The sequence below is a fragment of the Muscardinus avellanarius genome (genome assembly GCF_963383645.1).
Source record: "Muscardinus avellanarius genome assembly, chromosome: 3".
Lineage (NCBI taxonomy): Eukaryota > Metazoa > Chordata > Mammalia > Rodentia > Gliridae > Muscardinus > Muscardinus avellanarius.
The window spans coordinates 38,944,529-38,972,016 of NC_137788.1; the positions used below are offsets into that span (position 1 = coordinate 38,944,529).

The following is a 27,488-nucleotide window of genomic DNA, read 5'->3' on the forward strand; positions in this document are numbered from 1 at the left end:
ATACAAAATAAAAAAAGCTGGGTGTAGAGCTTGGAAGTAGAATAGAGCTGGACTCAATCCCCAGTATCTACCCATCCTTGCACACACAGACAAATACCGAATAAGAATCCTCAGGAATCTTTCCCAATGTGCTGGAACATGGACACTATCAAAACCCCCTTTTCTGATCACTGTAGGCTGTGTCATGGTGAAAGGGAATACTTCTTTATATTTATTTATTATTTTTGCGGTACCGGGGATAAAACCCAGGGAATTGTACATTCAAGCTACACCCACCCCTGTTTTAGTAAGTAGCTGACGCTGTCCGCGAACCGAAATCCTCAGATCTTAGCTTCCCGAATACTGGGATTACAAGTGTGCGCCACCATGCCCGGTTTATTTAAAGATTTTTGTTTGTTCTTAGCTTATTTTATTCTTTTTTGTGGTACTGGGGTGGAACTCAGGGGCTTCCTACCTCCGGGCTATACTCCCAGACCTATTTTATACTTTATTGGAAACAGGGTCTCACTAAATTGCTGAGAGCCTCACTAAGTAGCTGAGGCTGGCTTCGAACCTGTGCGATCCTCCTGTTTCAGCCTCCCAAGCGCAGGGATTAAAAGTGTTCCCCACCACGCCGGGCTCTTAGCTTTTTTTTTTTTTTTTTTTGTCTTTGGAATCGGGAATCGAACCCAGAGCGCCGGCTCTTTCTCACTGAGCTACTGTAAGACCCCCGCAGAGGGGAGACCCTCAATCAACCTCGGGATAAGCGACGACGGCAAGAACCACGAGAAACTCTACTTGATGCAAAAGCAGAAGGTAAGAATTTTTATTAGGGGGCCAGTGCACTGGGGCCGACTCGTATCTCACTTAAGAGCAGAGGAGTTCGGCCCCGAGCAACTGAAAGTGTGGATATTTATAGGGAAAAGACCATCAGTTAGGGGGGTTTGGGCTAAGTTACATGCGTTTACAAAATATTACAGAATCATTTGAAAAAGTACATTCTGTTTGTCAAGTGTTAGATAAGATACCAGGTGTAGTCAGCAGGTTCCCGGCACAGGGTGCGCTGACCCGGTCAGTATAGATAAGATGCTAGGTACGTTCCTGGAACAGGGTGGGCTTATTGCATATTTTTCATTCTTAAGCTATGCTTCTTAAGCTGCAAGCTGCAGTAATATATACTTTTTCTTTTTAACTATTAGCTGGCTGTTTTAACTATTAGCTGGCTGCTAGGGCTTGCGATTTTTCTTCTATATGGGGCCTTTCACTACATCCCAGCTCCTGCACACAGATTTTCATAACCAATTTGTCTTGCGACTTTCTGACCAAGTTACCCCTTTCGTTTACTTTTTTTTCTGTGAAATGGGGCTGATAACACCAGCCTCACTAATACCCTTGTCATTTACATAAGACAGCTATTTAGATACTGGGGACTGAACCTAGGGGTATTCTACCTCCGAGCTACATCCCCAGCCCTATTTTATTTGGAAACAGTCCCTCTAGGTTGATGAAGCGTCCCACTACTTGCTGAAGCTGTCTTCGAACTTGCGATCCTTCGGTCTCAGCCTCCCAAGTAATGGGGATTACAGGCGTGCGTCACCGCGTCGGGTTTAGCAAATAGCTTTAAAATGTTTAAGCACAATAACCCCGCGGCAGTAGACACTAACAAATCATAGCGGGAGTGGTGGCCGAGGGCTCTACTGAGTCAGATTTGGTGGCTGGGTAGTCGGGGCGGATGGCAGCAGCGGATTGGGCCAGCCTCAGGGGGCGGGTCCGGAGGGAGGAGCCGGCCGCTCCGGTCGCAGTCCTGCACTTTGAATCCAGCGCGGTAGTTTCAGCTATAGCCAATCCTAGAGCTGCATCCTCTTGCGTCACTAGTTGCTGAGGACTAGAGCCACGCGTCTCTCACCGAGGTCAGTTCTAGCCGTTACTGCTGGACCGGTGCTCAGTTCTTGCGTGTCCTTCCGTTAAGACGGAGAGGACGGAGAGAAAAATCCCTGTTACTGTCTCGGCTATCGGGTCAGCAGGAGACCTTCGGCTACTCGCTCCATACATGCAAACAGCACCAGCTTCACTTTCCGTGGAAGCCGCAGGCGGGCACCCCGTCAGGAGTTGTAGTATTAAGATTCTGGTTCTTTTTATGCAACCGCGATAGAAGCAGGAGGTTGATTTTTTGAGGGAAAGCAGGAGAGGGAGGGAAGGTACCCCGCAGAGCCCTACGGCCAGTGTAGGGGTGTCCTTGATATAGAAAGGGGTTGAGTCCTGGCCCTTTAAACCCAGGGGGAGGATCCGGAAGTGGATGGGCGGGGCAAGGAGCCCTGCTATATAAGAGGGCCTCAGCCGCGCGGAGTCTCCAATCTGCCATTTTCTGTTCCTAGAGTAGTCCCAGGCGTCCCAAATTCCCTGTTCTCCTCACAGACTCCATTCCACTCGCTAGCCCACCACTTCAGGGGAACGATGACCACAGAGTCCACAGCCACTGCTGCCATCGCCGCGGAGCTGGATTCCGCCGACAAGTAAGTGGGACTGTGGCGAGCTGGAGGCACTGGCCAGTGCGCGGGAGGGCTGGTGGATGGGACGCCGGGGGAGGACGGACCGAGGGAGGGAGGACTGTCCCTCCGCAAGCTACTGTCGGTGTGTAAAGAGGCCTGGGCGGTGGAGAAGCTCCACTCTGGCGGAGAACCGGCGCGCTAGCGGTGACGGCGGGCGGCTGCGCCCCCTGCCCCGCTTTTCGCGGCCGCCATCTTGCCGGGGGCAGCGGCGGCGGCTGTCTGCATCGTCTGCCCCTCTTCTTCCTCCCCTGGCCCGGGGCTGCCGGCGGGGAGGCGGGGCCGTGGCGCGCCGGTCTGCCCTCTCGCTCCTGCTGTCGCCGCGTCCTTAATGTGCGCCTCGGATAGAGTCCCTCGACAACCCGGGAATAGAACTCGACAGATTTGGCGCCAAAAAAAAAAAAAAAAAAAAAAAAAAAACTGCACGAGGAGGGAGGCTGGACCCGAGGGGTCTGGTGGGCGGGGCCTAGAGGAAGGCGGAGTCCTGCGTGCGGGCGTTAGCTTCCTCGGTCTGCGCCTGCTATGGAGCAGGGGGCGGAGCCTTAAGGAGGCGGGAAAACTCCATTGTTTGGGGCTGCTGCGGCTGGAGCGAAAGCCACTGACTTCCACGGTGACGCTAGTTTCCAGTCCGCGGCCTTTCTCACCTAGAGCATTCAGTGTGTAGTTATTGTGACCGACACTTAGCGAGTTTTAGCTTGTGATGGGACCATTGTGCATCTTGAGACTTCGGAGGTGTGGGCAGGACAGGTGGTTGCTTCTGGGGACTTTATCTGGACGTGTTAAGTTTTCATCCATCGCTGCTTCGAAATCTCACTTAGCAGCATTTAGTTGCTAGATGAATTGGCAGTATTCAGGAGTGTAGTGGAAGAACCAGAAGGAAAAAAGGTATAATTGCTTTGAAAGCGGCACAATGCTCCAGAGGCATAAGCTATATTTCTTTGCGGTACTGGGGATGGAACCCAGGGGCAGTCGACCTCCGAGCTACACCCGCTGCTCTATTTTTTATTTTTTATTTTGAAACAGGGTCTCACTGAGTTGTAAAGGGCCTCACTAAGTAGCTGAGGCTGTCGTGAACCGCAATCCTGTCGCAGCCTCCCAAATGCTGGGATTACAAGCGTGCACCACCACCCCTGGCTGTAAGCTATTTTTATTTTTAACATAACGCCTCATAAATTAGAGAAAACAAGTGTTTTCCATACAGTAGGTCTGATTTTCTAATCCATATTTTTTGTGGTCTAATTTTGCTTCCCTAGTGCATGTTAATTGCCTCCGCTGTGAAAGGAAAGTTTGCTGTGGGATTTTCTTTTTGCGACCGATTTTTTATAGGCATAAGAGTCTAGCAGGAGCCGTTCGCGGTGGCGCACACTTGTGATCCCTGACAACTACAAACTTGCTAGACTTTTTTTGGGGGGGGGGTTGAAGGTCTGAGGATGGAGCCCAGGGGCATTCGACCTACTAGCTACACTCTCTGCCCTATTTCTTATTCTTTATTTTGAAACAGGGTCTCACTAAGTTGCAGAGGGCCTCTAAGTAGCTGAGGCTGTCCACGAACCACGATCGTCCGGTCTCGGTCTCAGCCTCCCGATTGCTGGGATTACAAGCCTGCGCCACCACGCCGGGTTGGGACTCTAGTTTTAATTTCAGACTTCTATTTCCTGTCTCTTTTCCCATTGATTTGATGGGACCAGAATAAATTGGGTTTGGGAGTTCTGTTCTTTTATAAGAATTCCTAGCTGGTTGTAGTGTTGCATGCTTGTAATCCTAATACTCAGCTGGCTTGTGGAGACAATAGGATTACAGGTTCAAAGCCAGCCTTGGCAACTCAGGAAGGCTCTCAGACCCTGTTTCCAAATAAAATTGGCCTGGGGATATATAGCTTGGAAGTAGAATGATTCTGGATTCAATCCCTGGTACAAACAGAAAAAGGGCTGGGGTACAGAGGTAGAATGTCCCTGGGTTCTATCACCAGTACAAAAAAAATTCCTTTATATGTTTTTTTCCTAGACAGTTCCATCAGTCAGTATCCCACTTACAGCCATCCTCATACCTGTAATACTATTTGAGTGCTTGGGATTGAACCCAAGGACTTGTGCATTCTAGGCAAGCTCTATATCACTCAGCCCTAGACTGTGTTTTTCTTAAAAGAGAATACTTAGGTGATTAGAGACTTAGTCTAAAGCTTCCTGTCAGGCTGTACACAAATAGAAAATTTGTATGTATGTACTCCTAGAAAAAACATTTTGGTGGCACTGGGGATTGATCCCAGGGACAGTCTAGATTTGAGCTATACCCCCAGCTCTTTTGAAATAGGTCTCACTAGGTTACTGAGAGTCTCAGTACATTAATGAGGTAGTCCTTGAACCTGCAATTCTCCTGTATTAAGATTACAGGTGGGTACAACCATACCTGGCTGAAAACATTTTGTGTGTGTGTGGTCTGGGGATTGAACCCAGGGGCATTCTACTTCTGGGCTACATCCCCATAGCCCTATTTTAGTTTTTATTTGGGGGGGGGGTACCAGGGATTGTACCTGGAGCTATACTCCCAGCCCTACCTTTTTTTTTTTCTTTTTTTGGGCAGTACTGAGGATTGAACCCAGGGGCATTCTACCTCTGAGATACACTGCCAGCCCTATATTTTATTCATTATTTTGAAGCAAGGTTTCATAATAATGAATTACAAAGGGCGTAAATGGCTGAGGCTGTCCATGAACTGTCATCTTCCTTAACCTCCCAAATATTGGGATTAAAAGCATCTGCCACCACACCTGGCTTTATTCTTTATTATTTTGCGGGTCTGGGGATGGAACCCAGGGCATCTGACCTCCGAGCTACACCCCCTACCCTTTATTTATTTATTTATTTATTTATTTATTTATTTATTTACGGGTCTGGGGATGGAACCTACAGGCATTCGACCTCCAAGCTACACCCCCTGCCCTATTTTTTATTCTTTATTTTGAAACAAGGTCTCACTGAGTTGCTGAGGATGTCCGCGAACCACAAACCAGGATCCTCCTGTCTCAGTCTCAGCCTCCCAAATGCTGGGATTACAAGTGTGCACCACCATGTCTAGCTTCATTTTATTTTTATTTTATTTATTTATTTTTGGTGGTACTGGAGGTGGAACCCAGCGGCTTTTCTACCTCTGGGCTTTACTCCCAGACCTATTTTATATTTTTATTTGGAAACAGGGTCTCACTAAGTTGCTGAGACTGGCTTCGAACCTGTGAGGTCCTCCTGTCTCAGCCTCTCAAGCGTGGGGATTAGAAGCATGTGCCACCACGCCCGGCTATTTTATTTTTATTTTGAAGCAGGGTCTTGCTAGGTTGATGAGAATCTCACTACTTGATGAGGCTGCCTCCCAAGTCCTGAGATTACAGGTGTGCATCAACATAATTGGCTTATTTTTATTTTGGTACTGGGGATAGAACCCAGGTGTATATATACCTCCAAGCGATATCCCCAGCCTCTTTTATTTTTCATTTTGTAAGAGTCTCACTAAGGTTTATGTCTGTAATTGGCAGTACTTGAGAGGCTGAGACAGGAGAATCTCAGGTTTTAGGCCAGCCTCAGTAACTTAGGGAGATCTTTAGCAACATAGCAAGACCTTGTTTCAAAATAAAAAAATATAGCTGGGATTTGGGAGGCTGAGAAAGGAAGATTGTGGTTCATGGACATCCTCAGCTACTACTTAGTGAGGCCCTTTGCAACTCAGTGAGACTGTTTCAAAAATAAAGAAAAAATAGGGCTGAGGGTGCAGCCTGGAGTTAAAACGCCCCTGGGTTCTATCACCAGTACTGCAAAAAAAATTTTACATATTATGAATATCTGGGTATAATTGGCAAAGGCCTGTAGTATTTGTTCTAGGACAGCCTCAGCTACTTAGTGAGATAGTGTCTCAAAATAAAATAGGGCTGGAGTTGTAGCTCAGAGGTAGAATGCCCCTGGGTTCAATTCCTAGTAACGCGCGCGCGCGCGCACACACACACACACACACACACACACACACACACGGAGTAAACAAAATGTAAATATATAGTTGAATGAATTCTTATAAAAGGAAATGCAAAATGAAAAGATAACAAGGACCACCCCTCACCTTTTTGGTCACATATTGTATTCTTCCATAGCACTTTTTTTGGGGGAGGTACTTTTTGAGGGGGTACTGGGGATTGAACCCAGGGGCATCTGGGAATACAAGCATGTGTCATCATGCCTGGCTGGTTTTTAATTGTCTATCAATTCACAGGATTCTATAAATGTAATCATGTCTGTCTTATATTCAACATTGGGAGAATCATTTATATTGGTTTTTTTTTTTTAGTGATTTCTGCTGTATAGTACTTTGTCCCATTGATTACCACATTTTGTTCATTGTATCATAGCTGATTAATATTTATTTATTTATTGCGGTACTGGGGATAGAATCCAGTAGCATTCTACCTCCAAGCTATACCCCTAGCCCTATTTTCTCTCTCTTTCTTTCTTTCTTTCTTTCTTTCTTTCTTTCTTTCTTTCTTTCTCTCTTTCTTTCTTTCTTTCTTTCTTTCTTTGGGTCTGGGGATGGAACCCAGATCTATCTTTCTTTCTTTCTTTCTTTCTTTCTTTCTTTCTTTCTTTCTTTCTTTCTTTCTTTCTTTCTTTCTTCGGATCTGGAGATGGAACCCAGAGGAATTCGACCTCCGTGCTACAACCCCTGCCCTATTTTTTATTCTTTATTTTGAAACTGGGTCCCACTGAGTTACAGAGAGCCTCACTAAGTAGCTGAGGCTGTCCGTAAACCGCAATCCTCCGGTCTCAGCCTTCCGAATGCTGGGATTACAAGTGTGTGCCACCATGCCTGGCTCCCTTTTTTAGTATTTTGAAACGGGGTCTCCTTAAGTTATTGAGGCTGGTGTTGGACCTACAGTCATCTTGTTGTAGCCTCCCAGGTTACTGAGATTATAGGCATGAGACAGTATGCCTGGCTTTTTTTTTTTTTTTTTTTTTTTTGCAGGTCTGGGGATGGAACCCAGAGGCATTTGACCTCTGAGCTACACCCCCTGCCCATTTTTTTATTCTTTATTTTGAAACAGGATCTCACTGAGTTGCAGAGGGCCTCACTAAGTAGCTGAGGCTGTCCGCAAACCCCGATCCTCTGGTTTCAGCCTCCAAAATGCTGGGATTACAAGCCTGCACCACCACACCTGGCTTATAATTGTTTTAATAATATCTTTATCTAAGCCAGGCATGGTGGCCCACACTTGTAATCCCAGCATTCAGCATTAGGGAGGCTGATAAAGGAGGATCTCGTGTAGTTCATGGCCAGCCTCAGCTACTTAGTGAGGTCTTTTGCAACTCAGATCCTGTTTCAGAATAAAGAATAAAAAATAGGGCTGGGGGTATAGGTTGGAGGTAGAATGTCCCTGGGTTCCATCCCTAGTACCAAAAAATGATTATCTAATTCTATGTCATTTTTGGATTTTTGTATGGTACTGGAGATTGATCAGAAACATTCTACCCACAGCCATGCCCCCTATTTATTTGCTTGTTTGCTTCCAGTACTGGGGATTGAACTCAGGGGCCTTCTACCTTTGATCAACACTCCCAGCTCTATTTTTTATTCTTTTATTTTTACTTCTTTATTTTAATTTTAATTTTTATTTATTTTTGCGGGTTTGGAGATGGAACCCAGGGGCATTCAACCTCTAAACTACACTCCTTGCCCTATTTTTAAATTTATTTTGTTTCTTTCTTTCTTTCTTTCTTTCTTTCTTTCTTTCTTTCTTTCTTTCTATACTAGGGGTGGAACCCAGGGGCCTTCTACTTCTGGGCTACACTCCCAGACCTATTTTTATATTTTATTAGAAACAGGGTCTCACTAAATTGCTGAGAGCCTCACTAAGTAGATGAGGCTGGCTTTAAACCTGTGCAATCCTCCAGTCTCAGCCAAGTGCGGGGATTACAAGTATACACCACCACACCTGGCTTATTCTTTATTTTGAAACAGGGTCTGGGTCTCGGTCTCTCTCTCTCTCTCTCTCTCTCTCCCTCTCCCTCTCCCTCCCTCCCTCTCTCTTTTGTGGTACTGGGGGGTAGAACCCAGAGGCTTTCTACCTCCGGGCTATACTTCCAGCCCTTTTTTATATTTTATTTGGAAACAGGGTCACACTAAGTTGCTGAGAGCCTCACTAAGTATCTGAGGCTGGCTTTGAACCTGCGTGATCCTCCTGTCACAGCTTCCCAAACACTGGGATTACAAGCGCCCACCACCACTCCTGGCTTATTCTTTATTTTGAAAAGGTCTTATTAAGTTGTGGAGGGCCTCACTAAGTAGCTGAGGCTGTCCATGAACCGTGATCCTCCAGTTTCAGCCTCCCGAATGCTGGGATTACAATTGTGTGCTACCACGCCTGGCTATTTTTTATTCTTTATATTGAAACAGGGACTCACTAAGTTGTGGAGAGCCTCACTGAGTAGCTGATGCTGGCCAGTAACCTGTGATTCACCAGGCTCCTCCTCCTCCTCCTTTATTATTATTACTTGTTTGTGAACAAGGTCTCCATGGGTTGCTAAGTGTCTTGCTGTGTTGCTAAGGCTGTCCTCAAATCTATGATCCTTCTGTCTCAGCCTGCCCAGTACTAGAGTTACAGGTGTGGGCCAACATGATTGATTGGATCAGTTTTTTTTTTCTTGTATTAGGGATTGAACCAGTAGGCAGTCTACTTCTGAGTTACACCCCCAGCCTAATTTTATTTTATTTTTTTGGAAACAGGTTCTAGTAGGTTGTTGGGAGACTCACTAAATTGCCAAGACTGGCTTCTAATCTGCGATCCTCCTGTCTCAGCCTCTCCAGTACTGGAATTACAGAATTACCGCTGTGTGCCACCATGCCAAGCTAGCTGAATCAGTTTTTGTTTTTCCATTCTGAGGATGAAACTCAGGGGCATTCTACCTTCAAGCTACCCCAGTCCTATATTTTTATTTTGAAACAAGATCTCACTAAGTTGCAGAGAGCCTCACTAAGTAGGTGAGGCTGTCTGTGAACCTGAGATCCTTCTGTCTCAGCCTCCCAAGTACTGGTATTGTAAGCATGTGCCACCAAGCCCATCTGGATTAGCTTTTATTACTTTCTTCACTATTGGCTTTTTAATTTCATTTTTCTTGGTTGTCTAATTTATGTTTTATTTGGAAACAGGGTCTTGCTATGTTGTTGAGGGTCAAGCTGAATTGCTAAGGATTAGCCTTGAACATATACTTCTCCTGTATCTACCTCCGCCATACTAAGATGTACCACTACATCCATCTCACTTTTTTTATTTTTTATTTATTTTTTACTTTTTGCGGGTCTGGGGATGGAACCCAGGGGCATTCGACCACCAAGCTATACCCCATGCCCTATTTTTTTTAATTTATTTTTTTTATTCTTTATTCTGAAACAGGGTCTCACTAAGTTGCAGAGGGCCTCACTAAGTAGCTGAGGCTGTCCACGAACCGCGATCCTCCTGTCTCAACCTCCCAAATGCTGGGATTACAAGCCTGTGCCACCACACCCGCTCATCTCACTTTTTTTAAATCCTCAGATCATGCCAGACGCAATGGTACACACTTGTAATTCCAGTACTTGGGAGGCTGAGATAGGAGGATTGCTCAGGTTCAAAATCAGCCTCAGCTACTTACTGAGGCTCTCACCAACTTAGACCCTGTTTCCAAATAAAATACAAAATAGGTGTGGGAGTATAGCCCGACGGTAGAAAGCTTCTGGATTCCATCCCCAGCACCACACACACACACAAAAAAAAAATCCTCAAATCACTGTCTAGATGTTCACGGTCTAAAAACTTGCTCTGATTTTGTTTTGGTTTTTTTTTGTTTTTGTTTTTGTTCTCTTTGGAACCAGGGATTGAACTCATGGCATTGCACTTGCAAGGTAAGCCACTGAGCTACATCGCAACCCCTGTCTGAAAACTTTTTTATGTATTCCAACAAATTTATTTGTTTATTTATTTATTTATTTTTGCCATACTGGGATTGGAACCCAGGGTGTTATACCTTCCAGCTATACCCCCCATCCTATTTTTAATCTTTATTTTGAAACAGGATTACTGAGTTGCAAAGGGCCTTACTAAGTAGCTGAGCTGTCCACAAACTGCAATCCTCTTGTCTCAGCCTCCCAAATGCTGGGATTACGAGTGTGCCACCACGCTCAGCTTACTCTGTTTTTTTGTAGTGGGATTGAACCTGGGGGCATTCTACCTCCAAGCTACACCTCCAGCCCTATTTTTATTTATTTATTGTTTATTATTTCTCCTTTTCTTCCTCCTCCTTCTTCTTCCTTTTTTTTCTTTTTTGTTGCTGGGGTTGAACCCAGGGCCATCGGTAGACCCCAGGCCCTATTTTATTTTTTAGTTTGAAGTAGGGTCAAACTAAGTTGGGGAGGGCTTCATAAGTAGCTGATGCTGGCCTTGAACCTGTGATCCTCCTGTCTCAGCCTCCCATATACTGAGATTACAAGCATGTGCCACCACACAAGGCCATTTTATTTTTGCGTGTGTGTGCTACTGGTGATGGAACCCACAAGCATTCTATTTCTGAGTTATACCCTCAGCCCCCCACCCTTTTTTTTTTTTTTTGCAGGTCTGGGGATAGAACCCAGAGGCATTTGACCTCCAAGCTACACCCCCTGCCCAATTTTTTATTCTTTATTTTGAAACCGGGTCTCACTGAGTTGCAGAGGGCCTCACTAAGTAGCTGAGGCTGTCTGTGAACCACGATCCTTCCAAATGCTGGGATTACAAGCGTGCTTCACCACGCCCGGCTCCCTCAGCCCTTTTATGTATGTATGAATGCATGCATGTGCTGGGAATTGAACCTAGGAGTATACTGCCTCCAAGTTACACCCCCAATCTTTTTAAATTTTTGTTTGGAAACAGGATCTCACCAGGTTGTTGAGAGTCTTGCTAAATTGCCAAGGCTGGTCCAGAACCTGTGATACTTCTGTCTTAGCTTTACAAGTACTGAGATTACAGGTTTGTGCCACCACACTCAGCTCCTTTTTATTTTCTGTTTTGAAACAAGGTTTCCTTAGGTTGCTGAGGATCTCAATATGTTGCTGAGGTTGGCCTCAAACCTGTGGTCCTCTTTTCTCAGCCTCCCAAGTACTGGGATTACAGGTGTGGGCTACCACACTTGAGCAATTTATTTTTAGATTATGTTTTAGGTAGAAGGGCAAATTTCTATTACTTTCATCATACCTATCTGTGAATGCTAGTACTGTACCTTTCTTTCTCACCTATTTGGATACAAAACATTAAGTATATGCTTGTTGCCAGTAGTGCTTGACTATATAGTATTTATATATAGCACTAATAATTTCTTTATTTTCGGCACAGGAAATTTTATTTAGACATTTGTGTTGCTACCACATAGAGTAGTGTTTATAAACTGTTCATTACTGGCGTAAAGAGTAAATATTTAGAAATAATAAAGTAATTGGGCATTACTCTGCCACTCCTATTGTATTTTACAAAAATCCCATTTATTATAGGTTAGAAATAAAAAATCCAAGCCAGGTGTGGTGATCCATGCTTGTAATTACAGCATTCAAGAGGCTGAGACTGGAGGATCATGGTTCACAGACAGCTTCAGCTATTTAGCGAGGCCCTTCGCAACTCAGTGAGACCCTGTTTCAGAAAATAAAAAGACTAAAATATAGAGCTGAAGGTGTAGCTTGGAGGTACAATGCTCCTGGGTTGCATCTACAGTACCGCAAAAAAAAGAGAGAGGAAAGAAGGAATTTTATCCCCAAACCATAGTGCTTTGAGAAGCTCTGGACTAGACCATTTTGGTCAAAATAATCCCTTAAACCGTTTTGAGGACTGGGATGTAGCTCAGTAGTAGAGGATTTGGCCTAGCATGTGTGAAGTTCTGGGTCTGATCCCCAGCATCACTATAAAAACAACTATTTGGACGTAAGTGGCTGTGGCAAAAAGAGTTTGTAGAGCCAGATGTGGTGGTGCACACTTGGGAGGGTGAGGCAGGAGGATCTGGGTTCTTGGCCAGCCTCAGCTGGGTAGTGAGACCCTGTAGCTCAGAAGTAGGCTGCCCCAGGTTCAATCCCCAGCAACACACACACCAACACAAGAGTCTGTAGATAAGGATTCTGGGTTAAATAGCTGCTTGCTGACTTGAAGTCTGCAAGCATTGTCCCTGAAGTTGTGCTTCATTCTTTGGACTCTTAACTGAAAGTTGCTGCTTATTTTCAACCCTTTGTATTTGAGTGGGTAAGGATTAGATTTGATAATGTAAGTAAATCAATACTTGCTTTATATTTGGTGTTCAATAAATGATAGTTTGGCCAGGCGTGGTGGCCCACGCTTGTAATCCCCGCGCTTGGGAGGAGGAGACAGGAGGATTGTGCAGGTTCGAAGCCAGCCTCGCTGGCTTAAAGAGACCCTGTTTCCAAATAAAAATATAAAAACTAGGTCTGGGAGTGTAGCCTGGAGAAGGGTTTCCAGGAACCCCAGTACCACCAAAAAAAAAAAAGTTTCTATTTTTAACTTTTCTCCCTTTATTTTTTATTATAGAATTGAAGATGCTCCAGCTCCTTCTACCTCTGCAGATAAAGTGGAGAGGTAAGATTATTTACATGGCACAGTTAGATTTATATGTCCAGAACATAAACTAAGCAATGTAACTTGTAGGCAGCTAGATTTTTGTTTTTTTCCTTTTGTGGTACTGGAAATGGAACCCAGGGGCACTCTACACCTCCTAGCTACACTCCCAGCCCTGTTTTTTATTTTTTTATTTTGAAAAAAGGTCTAAGTTGCAGAGGGTCCCACTAAGTAGCTGAGGCTGGCCGTGAACCTTGATCCTCCTGTCTGAGCCTTTCAATTTTTTGGAATTACAAGTGTGTACCACCACGCCTGGCCATTAATTTTATTTTGGTACACTGGAGATGAAACTCAGGGCCTCATGGCAAGTGTTCTGCCACCTAGCATTATTTCTAGCCCTAGAGATAGTTATTTACTTATTTATATATATGCGTTTGTGTGTGTGTGTTAAGGAGGATGAAACCCAGGGGCATTTTGCCTCCAAGCTACAACCTCCAGTCCTATTTTTTATTCTTTATTTTGAAAAAGGTCTCACTGATTTGCAAAGGGCCCCACTAAGTAGCTGTGGTTGTCCATGATCTGCTGTCCTCCTGTCTCAGCCTCCCCAATGCTGGAATTACAAGTGTGTGCCACCATGCCCCGCCTTACTTATGCATATTTTATTGTGTGTTACTGGGGATTGAATCCAGAGACATTCTTCCTCTGAGCTACAGCCCCAGCCCTATTTTATTTTTATTTTGAAATCGGCTCACAAAGATAGGGAGGTCTTCCCTAAATTGCTAAGTCTGGCCTCGATTCTGTGATCTTCTATTTTCACCTCCCAAGTATTAATGATTATAGTCATGGGCCACCATGCCCAGCTCAGTATTATATATATATATATATATATATATATATATATATATATATATATATTTTTTTTTTTTTTTTAGCAGAACTGGGGATGGAACCCAGGGGCATTCTACCTCCAAGCTAAACCCCCAGCCCTATTTCGTGTGTGTGTGTGTGTGTGTGTGTGTGTGTGTGTGTGTGTGTGTGTACTGGGGATGGAACCCAGAGGCTTTCTACCTCCAGGCTATACTCCCAGACCTACATTTTGTATTTTATTTGGAAACAGTGTCTCACTAAGTTGCTGAGAGCCTCACTAAGTAGCTGAGGCTGGCTTTGAACCTGTGCGATCCTCTTGTCTCAGCCTCCCAAGCACGGGGATTACAAGTGTGCGCCACCACGCCCGGCTCTTGTGCAATCCTTCTATCTCAGCCTCCCAAGCACTGGGATTACAAGAGTGAGCCACCATGCCCAGCTGTCTTTTTATATTTTGAAACAGTCTCACTGAGTTGTGAAGGACCTTGCTAAGTAGTTGAGGCTGTCCATGAACCGCAATCATCTGCCACTTCCTGAATGCTGAGATTACAAGCCTGTGCCACCACACCTGGCTCTATTTTCATTCTTTATTGTTTGCAACAGTCTCTGCTGAGAGCCTCACTATGTGCTGAGGCTGGCTGTGAAGTTGCAATTTTTCTGTCTCAGCCTCCCAAGTACTGGAATTAAAGGCATAAGCCACCATGCTTGGCTTACCAAAATACCTTACAACTTCTATGATTTTCTGGTTCTTTTATGATACCTTTGTATTATAATTAGCAAATATAATAACATGCAATTTTTTTTCTTTTTGGTGGTACTTTGGATTGAATACAGGGACATTATACCTCTGAACTATACCCTTTATTTATCTATATTTTAATTTTTTCTGTACTGGGGATTGAATCCAGGGGCATCTTACCTCTGAGCTTATACCACCAGCCCTTTTTTTTTGTTATTGTTGTTGCTTTGAACCATGATCTTTCTAAGTGTACCACCATGCCCAGCTTGCAATGTAAGTTTTATAGTAGGTAAACTAAAATATTCTAGTGAAGTGCTGTGTGTGGTAGGGTACACTTGTAATCTCAGTATTTAGGAGGCTGAGAGAGGATTGTAGGTTCTAGGCCAGATCCGGCAATTTAGTGAGGCCCTGTTTCAAAATAAAAAATAAAAATAGGAGTTGGGCATAGTGGCACACACTTGTAATTCCAGTACCTGGGAGGCTGAGGTAGGAGGATCACAGGTTCATGGGCAGCTCAGCAACTGAGTGAGGCCCTGTTTCAAAATAAAGAATAGGGCTGGGGGTGCCACTCAGATGTCGAATGCCCCTGAGTTCAATCCCCAGTACTGAAAAGGAAGGAAGGAAGGAAGGAAGGAAGGAAGGAAGGAAGGAAGGAAGGAAGGAAGGAAGGAAGGGCGGGCGAGCTGGGTGTGGTGGTGCATGAATGTAATCCCAGTACTTGAGGCTGAGACAGGAGGATCATGCAGGTTCAAAACCAGCTTCAGCTGCTTAGTAGGCTTTCAGCAACTTAGTGAGACCCTGTTTCCAAATAAAACATAAAATCTGTCTGGGAGTGTAGCCCAGAGGTAGAAGGCCCCTGGTTTCTATTCTCAGTACCACAAAAGAGGGGAGGGGGGTCTGAGTGTAGTTTAGGGGTAGAATGCCCCTGGGTTCCATCCACTGTACCACAAAACAAATAATTCTAGTGAAGCTTCTGAGAATGTTGGGAAAGTGAGGTAGCTACCTAGTTTCAGAAGTTAAATAAAATAAACCATAATTGTTTACGTGTAGTAGGTATTCAAGAAATGTTGATTTTAAACAGTATTTGATACTGAAATATTTTTCTTGCAGTCTGGATGTGGATAGTGAAGCTAAGAAATTACTGGGATTAGGACAGAAACATCTGGTGATGGGAGATATTCCAGCAGCTGTCAATGCATTCCAGGAAGCAGCTAGTCTTTTGTAAGTATGTGTGTTTTACTTTTGGATAATACTATGTTCCCAATAAACCTTGAGTTATAAGTATAATATAGTTATTTTAGTACAGGCCCTGGCTTCTGTCCCCAGTACCCTACCCCTTAAGAAGTTCTGTGGCAAAAAAGAATGAAGAGCAAGGAATGGGGGTGTGTGTCAGTGGTAGAATGCTCGTTGATTATGTAAGAGATCTGGGCATGGTGGTACATACCTGTAATACCAGTACTTGCGAGGCTGAGACAGGAGAATTGCAGGTTTGAGGATAGCTTCAACAATTTAGCAAGACTCTCTATAATCTAGCAAGTCCCTGTTTTAAAACAAAATAGAAAAGGACTGGGAGTTTAGCTCATAGGTAGAATATCCCTAGCTTCAATCCTCAGTAATATACTCACAAAATCTTCCAGCAATATCTTTTCCTCTTAGAATTTGGTTTGAGCTAGCTTCGTGTGTGTGTGTGTGTGTGTGTGTGTGTGTGGTACTGGGGTTCCTGGAAACCCTTCTACCTCCGGGCTACACTCCAGACCTATTTTATACTTTTTTATATTTGGAAACAGGGTCTCTTAAGCCAGCGCAGCTGGCTTCAAACCTGCGCCATCCTCCTGTCTCCGCCTCTCAAGCTCAAGCGTGGGGATTACAAGCGTGCGCCACCATGCCTGGCTCATTGAGCTAGCTTCTTATAAGATGATATTACCAGTAACAGTTGAAGGTCAATCAGGATTACTGAGGCTTCCACAATTTAGCAAGACCCTGTTTCAAAATAAAGAATAAAAAACATAGGCCTGGGGTTATAGCTTTGAGGTAGAATGTCCCCAGGTTCCACCCTCAGTACCACAAATAAATAAATTAATCAATGAAAATGTAGGGCTGGAGGTATAGATCAAAGTTAGATGTCTGTTTCATTCCCATCACCACACATACATATATATACACACACACAAATTAATTCAGTTTAATAGAAAATGGTAGGGGAAAGCTCGGCGTGGTGGCGCACGCTTGTAATCCCAGCATTTGGGAGGCCAAGACCAGAGGATCGCGGTTCGTGGGCACCCTCAGCTACTTAGACCCTCCGCAATTTAGTGAGATCCTGTTTCAAAATAAAGAATAAAAAACAGGGCAGGGGGTGTAGTTTGGAGGTCAAATGACCCTGGGTTCCATCCCAAAACCCACCCCCCAAAAAAATGGTAGGGGAGGTGCCTTGGAAGTAGAATGCTCCTGGGTTCAATTCCTAGTACCATGTACATAAATGTTTTTTTTTCCCCTTTAGTGCTGGAGATTTAACCAAGGGCCATTCTACTCCCAGTATTCTATTCTATTCTATTCTATTCTATTCTATTCTATTCTATTCTATTCTATTCTATTCTATTCTCTCTCTCTATGGTGCTGGGGTGCATTCCAGGGGTCTTCTACCTCTGGGCTATACTCCCAGACCTATTTTATATTTTATTTGGAAACAGGGTCTCACTTAAGTTACTGAGAGCCTCACTAAGTAACTGAGGCTGTCCTTGAACCTGTGATCCTCCTGTCTCAACCTCCCAAGTACTGGGATTACAAGCATGCACCTCCATGCCTGGCTTTTATTCTTTCTTTTTTTCTTTCTTTCTTTTTTTTCTCTCCTCAGTTCTGGGGATGGAACCCCCCAGGGGCATTCTACCTCCGAGCTACACCCCCTCCCCCAGCCCTATTTTTTAGTTTTTATTTTGAAACAGTGTCTCACTGAGTTGCAAAGGGCCTCACTAAGTAGCTGAAGCTATCCTTGAAAGGTGATCCTCTAGTCTCAGCCTCTCAAATGCTGGGATTATAAGCATGAGCCATCACGCCCAGCTTATTCTTTATTATTTTATTTATTTATTTTTTAATTTTCATATGGATCATATTGAAAATGGCTTACTGAGTTGACTGCTTTTGATACCCCCCCTTTCATTCCCCCGCAATGAGTGTCCAAGTTAACCATGCTGCATTCATACTTTCATGTGGCTCCTCCATTAATCAATCTCAGCCTTCTTTGTCTCTTACCCTTCCATTTCAGCTTTGTTGAGGTTTTGCTCCACTTTACTGAGGTTTCCCTTATTCTTTATTTTTGAAACAGGTCTCACTAAGTTGCGGAGGGCCTCAGTTAGAAGTAGCTGAGACTGGCTTTGAACCTGCAATATTCCTGTCTCAGCCTCTCAAGTACTGGGATTACAAATACACACCACCAGCAGCTCATAAGTAGGTCTAATGAAGCATTTATGAGTTCAGGTTTGAAGCTTGTGTTTTCTACTTCAACTCTCCCAATATCTAGAACAAAAAAGAATCTGTCTGGTCCTGACCTCTGGCCTCTTTGTTCATTGCCACATGGACTTAAATCATTCTGGGTTCTGGTATTTAGTGGTGTGTCAAGGGTGGAATTCAGGTGCTTTTTATTTTATTTATTTATTTTTTGGTGCTGGGGATTGAATCCAGGGACATTCTACCTTTGAATTATACCCTCAGCCCAATTTTTAAATCTTAACTCTTTACTTATTTATTTGCGGTACTTGGAGATGGAACCCAGGGGCATTCTACCCCCAGCATACACCCACACCCTATTTTTTAGTCTTTTTATTTTTGAAACAGGGTCTCACTGAGTTGTGAATGGCCTTACTAAGTAGTAACTGAGGCTGTCCACGAACCATGATCCTCTGGTCAGCCTATCGAATGCTGGGATTACAAACTTGCACCACCAAGCCTGGCTGTTCTTATTTTTTTTATTTTTTTGGTGGTACTGGGAATAGAACCCAAGGGCTTTCTACCTCTGGGCTATACTCCCAGACCTACCTATCTATCTATTAATTTATTTATTTTTTGCGGGTCTGGACATGGAACTCAGGGGGAATTTGGCCTCAGAGCTACACCCCCTGCCCAAGTTTTTATTCTTTATTATTGTTATTAATTTTTTATATGTTTTTGGTGGTACTGGGGTTCCTGGAAGCCCTTCTACCTCTGGGCTACACTCCCAGACCTATTTTATACTTTTTTATATTTGGAAACAGGGTCTCTTAAGCCAGTGCGGCTGGCTTCGAACCTGCACGATCCTCCTGTCTCTGCCTCCCAAGCGTGGAGATTAAAAGCCTGCGTCACCACGCCCGGTTTATTCTTTATTTTCAAACATGGTCTCACTGAGTTGCGGAGGGCCTCACTAAGTAGCTGAGGCTGTCGACGAACTGCGATCCCTCAGTCTCAGCCTTCCAAATGCTGGGATTACAAGCATGCGCCACCATGCCCGGCGGCTTATTCTTAACTTTGAAACAGGGTCTAGTTAAGTTGCAGAGGGCCTAAGTATTTATATTATTATTATTATTATTATTATTATTAATTTTTTGGGAGGGGTAGAACCCAGAGGCTTTCTACCTCAGGGCTACACTCCCAGATATATTTTATATTTTATTTGGAAACAGGGTCTCACTATGTTACTGAGAGCCTCATTAAGTAGCTGAGGCTAGGTCTGTGTGATCCTCCTGTCTCATCTTCCCAAGCCAGGGATTACAAGTGTGAGCCACCACACCCGATTATCTGATAAGTATTTAGATTTTTTAAAATATAAAATGTGTGGGCTTTATGATTTTTTTTTTTTTTTTTTTTTGGTGGAACTAGGGATGGAAACCCAGGGACATTCTATCTCCAAGCTACAACTCCGGTTCTACTTTTTATTTTGAAACAGGGTCTCACTGAGTTGCTGGGGGACTCACTAATTAGCTGAGACTGTCTACAAACCTGCGATCCTCCTGTCTCAGCCTCCCAGGTAGTAGGATTACAAGCATGCACCACCATGCTCAGCTGTTTTTTAAGTTTTTGTTTGTTTTTTTGGTACTGGAGATAGAATCCAGGGGCTTTCTACCTCTGAGCTACACCCCCAGCCCTATTTTTTATTCTTTATTTTGAAACGGTCTCCCTGTGTTGCAAAGAGCTTCACTAAATAGTAGATGAGGCTGGCTTTGAACTGTGATCCTCCTGTTTCAGGCTCCCAAATGCTGGGATTACAAGTGTGTGTCACCACACCTGGCTTTTTATTTTTTATTTTATTTTTTTGTGGTACTGGCAATGGAACCCAGGGGCATTCTACCTGCGAGCTATATCCCTAGCCCTATTTTTTTATTCTTTATTTTGAAACAGGGTCTCACTGAGTTGCAAAGGTCCTTACTAAATAGCTGAGGCTGGCTGTGAACTGCATTTCTCCTGTCTTAGCCTCCCAAATGCTGTTTTTTTTTGTTTTGTTTTGTTTTTTGTTTTGGTGGTACTGGGGTTCCTGGAAGCCCTTCTACCTCCGGGCTACACTCCCAGACCTATTTTTACATTTTTCTTTGGAAACAGGTCTCCTAAGCCAGTGCGCGCGGCTGGCTTCGAACCCACGCAATCCTCCTGTTTCTGCCTCCCAAGCGTGGGGATTACAAGCGTGTGCCACCATGCCCGGCCTCAAATGCTGTTTTTTTTTTTTTTTTTTCCTGCGGTACTGAGAGTGCAACCCAGGGGCATTCGACCTCCAAGCTGCACCCCCTGCCCTTTTTTTTTTTATATTTTTTAAAATTTGGAAACAGGGTCTCTTAAGCCAGCAAGGCTGGCTTCGAACCTGCGCAATCCTCCTGTCTCTGCCTCCCAAGCACAGGGATTACAAGCTCGCCCGGTATCTATTTTTTATTCTTTGAAACAGGGTCTCACTAAGTTGCGGAGGGCCTCACTAAGTAGTTGAAGCTGTCCGCGAATTGGGATCCTCTAGTTTCAGCTTCCCAAATGCTGGGATTACAAGTGTGAGTCACCATGCCCGGTTTTTAATGATTTTTAAGCTACACCATACCCCTATTTTGGTATTGGGGGTTGAACCTAGAAGCATTCTACTTCTGAATTATACCCGCATCTTAGGTTGCTAAGAGCCTCACTACATTACCAAGGCTGTCCAGGAACCTGTAATCCTCCTCTCTTAGTCTCCGAAGTACTGGGATTATAAGTATGTACCAACTCACCCAGTTTTTTATTTTTTAGTTTGAAACCATGTCTTGCTAAATTGTGATCTTCCTGTCTCAGCCTCCTAAGTATTGGGATTACGGGTATGTGCCACCATGTCAGACCTGGAGCAATCTTTAAATCATGAAAATGATTTTTCTTGCTTTAGATAAATACTCCCATCCTATATTTATATATCTCATTTGAATGATTTCTTCTCTGTCTTCCTTGTTAGATATTCATAGCTAAAGCTCTGTATTTCTAAGCATTGTTTTATTTTTATTTATTTATTTGTTTGTTTATTTATATATTTTTTGCAGGTCTGGGGATGGAACCCAGGAGTATTTGACCTCCAAGCTACAGCCCCTTTCCTATTTTTTATTCTTTATTTTGAAACCAGGTCTCACTGAGTTGGAGAGGGCCTCACTAAGTAGCTGAGGCTGTCCGTGAACCGCAGTCCTCCTGTCTTAGCCTCCCAAATGCTGGGATTGCAAGCGTGCATCACCATGCCCCACCTAAGCATTGTTTTAAATGCTTTTATTTAAATTTTTTTTTTTTACGGTACTGGGGATGGAACTCCTGAGCTACACCCCCAGCCCTATTTTTTTTATTATTTATTTTGAACAGGGTCTCACTGAATTGCTAAGGGCCTCACCAAGTAGCTGTGATCCTCCTGTAAGCCTCCTGAATGTTGGGATTACAAGCGTGTGCCACCATGCCTGGCTTTAAATGCTTTTATATACATTCACTCATTTAGTTTTTGTAATAAAAATCTTTGAGAAATTATTGATAACTGCCATAGTACAGATGAGAAAAATAAGGTACTGAAAATAAGTAATTTTCTACAGCTGGGCATGGTGGCACACACTAGTAATCCCAGTACTTGGTAGGCTGAGGCAGGAGGATCACAGGTTCATGGCCAGCCTCATCTACTTAGTGAAGCCTTCTGCAACTTAGTGAGCCCCTCTTTCAAAATAGTAAAGTAGGACCAGGAATGTGGCTTAGAGGTGGAACACCCCTGTGTTTACTCATCAGTACCACAAACAAAAAATAGCAATTTTCTAAGGTATACCATTAGTTATTGGTCAAATATAGTCTATGCGCTCGGTCTGGCTCCAGAGATCATGCTCTGTATATTGTGATGCTTTTCCATGGGCCTTTATTGTTCTCTAGGTTCCAGCCAAAGGTTATCTCACTATTCTGGCCCATATCTTTGGCAGGAGGCATGGCTGTTAATATAACTTGGCCCTTAGATTACATACTAATTATAGCAAATTGATGTCACTTAGAATATACTTTACGTATAGATGAAGAACATGTAACGTTAACTTTATGCATAGTTATTGTTACCTACCAGTTAACATGTTCACATTTTAGATGTTTATTCTCTTTGTAGAGGTAAGAAGTATGGAGAAACAGCTAATGAGTGTGGAGAAGCCTTCTTTTTCTATGGGAAATCACTACTGGAGTTGGCAAGGTATGTCTTTCAAGCCTTAGTTTAAAAGTAGAATGTTTTACATCACTTTGGTTTACTTAAAAACCGAAGTTTCCTTTTTGCTAAGATTTTTTACCACCATTGCGATTTCTCATAAGCTGTTTTACCTAACATGGGTTTGAGGGAACAGGAAATGTTAATGGAAATTGTGGAAGGCATCTGCAAAGAATAAAATTACTGAAGTGTTGACTTTGGAGTTATCAAAAGCAAGGATCTGGTCATTAGGGAAAGGATAATAATTGATCAAAGCTCAGTATAGAAAAGTGAATCTTTAAAAGCACTGTGACCTAACTCAAAACAGTCACTCAGTAAGGACTAAGTTGAGTTGATGACAGTTTAAAATAATTAGCATGTGAGAATGTAGTAAATAAGGCTTCCCAGGAATTTTTGTATGTGTGTGATATTTTGGGTGGAGCCCAGGGCCATTCTACCTCTGAGCTACACCTCAGCCCTATTTTTTATTCTTTATTTTGAAACAGGGTCTCACTGACTTGCAAAGGGCCTCACTAAGTAGCTGAGGCTGTCTGAGAACCACGATCCTCTCTAGTCGCAGCCTCCCAAATACTGGGATTACAAGCGTGCGCCACCACGCCCGGCTTTGCATTTGTAGCCCCGAGGTAGAAGGGTTTCCAGGAACCCCAGTACCACCAAAAAAAGAAAGAAAAAAGAATACAGTGTTAGGTTGCAGCTGTTATACCTTTGGTGCTTTTTTCCCCTTGTTCACCTAGAATGGAGAATGGTGTGTTGGGAAATGCCTTGGAAGGTGTTCATGTGGGAGAGGAAGAAGGAGAAAAAACAGAAGATGAATCTCTGGTAGAAAATAATGAAAACATAGATGGTACGTGACGCCGCATATGACATTTAAAGATGCGACCTTGGGTGTATCTTCTGTACAGGTGTTGAATATAGGGCTCTTCCAGCCCTGGCTAGGTTTCTGCTAAGATGCTGGGGTGATCATGTAGTCTCTACTAGATGCAGCATCTGGTAGAGACTGCAGTAGGTAGCCCATTAATGAAAGTGACAGCAGGCTTTTTTGAGAGTTTAGAGTAACTTATTTAGTAAATCTCTTCTATTGGTATTTGAAATATTAAAACTATTAAGTATATTTTTACACAGATTTCCAAAACAGTTTGTACAACTAAGTTATTTTAGTAGTAATTCTGGATCCCTTTTTTTTTTTTTTTTAACATTTCTTGTTTCTACAAAAATTAAGCAATAGTTTCTCAGCTGAGTTCAGTTACTAGAGTTTACAAATCATATAGGGGTCTATAATGTTTAAAGGAGAGCAAAAGCTTGGCATCTCTTACCTAACTGGTAATCAGACTGCTTAAAGTAAAATAATACAGGTGTAGTTTAAGGAGCTTCTTAGGTATCTTTTGCAATAGTTGCTCTGCTAGCTGGGACTCCCTCTGCTTTCTCAAGGGGGCAGATAATTTTTAGGCCATCTGCTAAATTTAAGCCAGGCCATTTGAGGGTTTAAAGGGAATGTGTTTTTAGTTTCCATTTATGTTTTATCATTAAACTCGAAGACATGTTTATGCTTCATGTTCTTTAACCATGTAGAGGAAGCAAGGGAAGAGTTGAGAGAACAGGTTTATGACGCCATGGGAGAAAAAGAAGAAGCCAAAAAATCAAAAGGGAAGTCTTTGGCAAAGCCTGAAACTGAGACAAAACAGGAGAGTGAAATGGAGAAGGGTGGAAGAGAAGATATGGATATAAGTGAGCCTGCAGAAAAACTACAGGAAAAAGTTGAATCGACTCCAAGTCAGTTAACTGAGACCTCTGAAGAGGCGAAAGGAGCAGCAGAACCAGAGGGACTGAGTGAAACTGAGGTCACTTCTGGGGAGCCAGAACAGGAAGCACCAGATGCTGAGGAAAGAAAATCAGTTTCTGGAACTGACCTCCAGAAAGAAGAGTGCAAAGAAAGAGGTCAGGAGGAGAAGGGCGAGGTAATTGTGAGCATAGAGAAGCCAAAAGAAGCTTTAGAAGAGCAGCCTGTTGTGACTATAGAAAAGCAGGGCCCTGCACTAGAGGCAGAAGCAGAGCCTGTAGACCCAACAACAGTCAAGCCAGTGGATGTGGGTGGAGATGAGCAGAAGGAGCAGGTAGCTACTGAGAATGGCCCGGGAGAGGCTGTCCTTGAGCAACTGGTAGAGCAAGAATTGCCTTCTGCTGAAGAGTTACCCGTGGTGACAGTAGAAGCTGCAGAGGCATTAGCTGCAGAGGCGGGGGCAGAAGTTTCTGAGGCTACAGTTCTCCCTAAGGATGGTGCGGTCAGTGGACTGTCAGCCACAGGAGATCAGACTCCTGTTGAATCACAGACATCTGCAGAAAGACTGACAGAAACAAAAGATAGCTCAGGTCTAGAGAAGGTCAGGGCAGAGCTAGGTCCTAGCCAGCAGGAGACTCAGCTGCCTGCAGAAGAGTCTGAGGCAGCTGGAGATGGGGTGGAAACCAAGGTATCCCAAAGTGCTACTGAGAAAGCACCTGAAGACAAAGTTAAGATAGCTGCTAATGAAGCGACCCAAGAGAGCGAAGAACAGATGAAAGAGGGTGAAGGTAACCGGGATATGCAAGAGCTGCAGTGGGTGGAGTACATTCTGGATTTGACTCACTAATCATGGGTAAAAGTTAGCCTTCCATTCAGGATTTTCCGTCTGCCTTTGGATCGAGAAAGGGCTAAATGAAAATGGGGGTAGTGTAAGAAGGTTGTGCTAAGATGAGCAAGTTAAATAAAAAGCAGCAGGTTTTCAGCTGGCTTATAAACTAACACTTTTACTAACTGCAAATTAGGGCTTTCCTGTGATTTCTGAAACTTGGCTAGCTATCAGTAACTGCTTGTGCTATACTAGCCAGTAAAGGAATTCCAGCGTGGACGAGGGGGTGGTAGGTAAGGAAATAGGGGGCTAGGCTGGCAGAGAATGCTGAATGGATGTTCACTTGCATGCCTCTGGATTTTTAAATTTACTGTTCACATGGTTTCCCTACTTTAGGATGTTGGAACAGAGCAGTAGAATCCACCGAATTGGTACACTTGAGCAGGCATGCCATTTAAAGGAAGGCAGTTAACCTTGAATGTTATCACCAGAGCTAAAGCAATTCTGGTGCCCCTCTACCTTTATTAGTCCTCAGGAAATGTTCAGAGGCTTGTCAGATTGGTTAAAACAGCCCCTCTCAGCCAGGCGTGGTGGCATACGTTTGTAATCCCAGTACTTGGGAGGCTGAGACAGGAAGGATTGCAGGTTTGCGGACAGCCTCAGCTACTTAGGCCCTCCGCAACTTAGTGAGACCCTGTTTCAAAATAAAGAATGGAAAATAGGGCTGGGGGTGTAGCTCAGAGGTAGATTACCCCTGGGTTCCCTCCCCAGTACCACACCCACGCACACACTCACACACCCACGCAAAAGCCTCTAACTTTAAAAGAGACAACAAGAAACTTGGCCATTACCCCTCTTGTTGCTTTTATATCTCATTTCATGCTTGCTTTGGTATTAAACCGAAATTTTTCTTACTTAGAAAGTTATACAGTGTGGCAGCTTTGTACAGTGTTACTGGTTTAGCTGTGATTCGATCTCAAGATACATAAGCCTCTAATTAGTAATTGGCAGGTCTGACTTGAGTTGTGCTATGATTTGAGGATTCTACTGTATGTTTTACCTAACATTGGCATTAATTGCAGGTATATTACAGTTACTTGTTAATAATACTCTGTGCCAGGCTACTTTAAGGATTCTCTTAAGTTACAGATTTTCAAAGACCCATCTTTTAATACTTCCATATCATTCTGGTAAGCTACCTATGTGCAGGTCCCTGCACTCCAGCCAGCATGGGCATGGTAACCAAAAGTGAAATGTAAGTGATAGTACCATTAGGCTTTTTAAATTAAAATTTTATTTATTTGCAGTATAGGAATATCACACATACTAGAGAAAAGAAACATTCTTTTTTTTTCTTTTGGTACTGGGGATGAATTCTAGGGCATTCTACTTCCAAGCTATACCCCTAGCCCTTTTTTTGGTGGGGGGGTGGTACTGAGGGTGAAACCCAAGGGCTACCTCCAGGCTACACTCCCAGACCTATTTTATATTTTATTTGGAAACGGTCTCACTAAATTGCTGAGAGCCTCACTAAGTAGCTCAGGCTGGCTTCGAACCTATGTGATCCTCCTGTCTCAGCCTCCCAAGTACTGGGATTACAGTTGTGTGCCACCATACACTGCTTCCTTGATTTTGTTTTGTTTTTGGCACTAGGGGTTGATTGAACCAGGGGCATTCTAACTCTGAGCTGTACCAACATTAATTTTGAAACAGGGTTTCACTAAGTTACAATGGGTCTCACTAAGTAACAGAGGATGGCCTCAAACCTGATATCCTCTGTCCCAGCCTCTCAAGTGCTGGAATTAAAAGCATTCTCTGCCATATCCAGCTTGAATTTTTGTGTGTGTGTGGGGGGGGGGATATTGGGGATGGGCCCTGGTAGCTTTCTACTTCCAGGCTACTTTTTTTTTTTTTTTTTTTTTTTTAATTTGGAAATAGGGTCTCACTAAGTTGCTGGGAGCCTCACTTAAGGTAGCTGAGACTGGCTCTGAACCTGTGTGATATTCCTGTCTCAGTTTCCTGAGTACTGGGAATACAATTGTGCACTACAACGCCCAGTTTTTATTTATTTATTTATTTATTTATTTATTTATTTATTTATTTATTTATTTATTTATTTTTTGTGGTGGTGGTGGTACTGGGGATGGAACCCAGAGGCATTCTACCTCTGAGCCCTATTTTTTATTCTTTATTTTTGAAACTTGGTCTCATTGAGTTAGAGGGCCTCACTAAATATCTGAGGCTGGCCGTGAACCACAATCCTGCTGTCTCAGCCTCCCAAATGCTGGGATCACAAGTGTGCACCACCACGCCCAGCGAATTTGTTTTTGAGACATTTGACTCAGTGGCCAGGGTGGTCTTAAACATGCAGTCCTTCTGCCTCCACCTCCCAAGTAGGGATCACAGCTGTTACGTCTCCTTGTCCAGCTCCACTGGCTTCTTGAGCTTCCTTAAGGGAAAGCACAGAACTAAATTCTTTCCTTTT

General features: G+C 43.6%; 1 protein-coding gene across 4 annotated transcripts in view; it reads left to right on the forward strand.

The window, feature by feature from the left end:
* Window positions 1-2,433: 2,433 nt before the first annotated feature.
* NASP (nuclear autoantigenic sperm protein) overlaps window positions 2,434-27,488 on the forward strand; it is a gene marked incomplete at both ends in the record, with an annotated part of 34,002 nt that continues 8,947 nt past the window's right edge. For 2 of the 4 annotated variants that reach the window (XM_080692185.1, XM_080692186.1), the window contains 6 exons: window positions 2,434-2,492; window positions 13,093-13,140; window positions 15,833-15,943; window positions 22,308-22,388; window positions 23,135-23,244; window positions 23,970-24,965. In XM_080692185.1, the coding sequence (XP_080548311.1) occupies window positions 2,434-2,492; window positions 13,093-13,140; window positions 15,833-15,943; window positions 22,308-22,388; window positions 23,135-23,244; window positions 23,970-24,965 (1,405 nt within the window). The remainder of the gene's footprint in view (window positions 2,493-13,092; window positions 13,141-15,832; window positions 15,944-22,307; window positions 22,389-23,134; window positions 23,245-23,969; window positions 24,966-27,488) is intronic. The other 2 variants (XM_080692188.1, XM_080692187.1) reach the window with 2 other exon arrangements.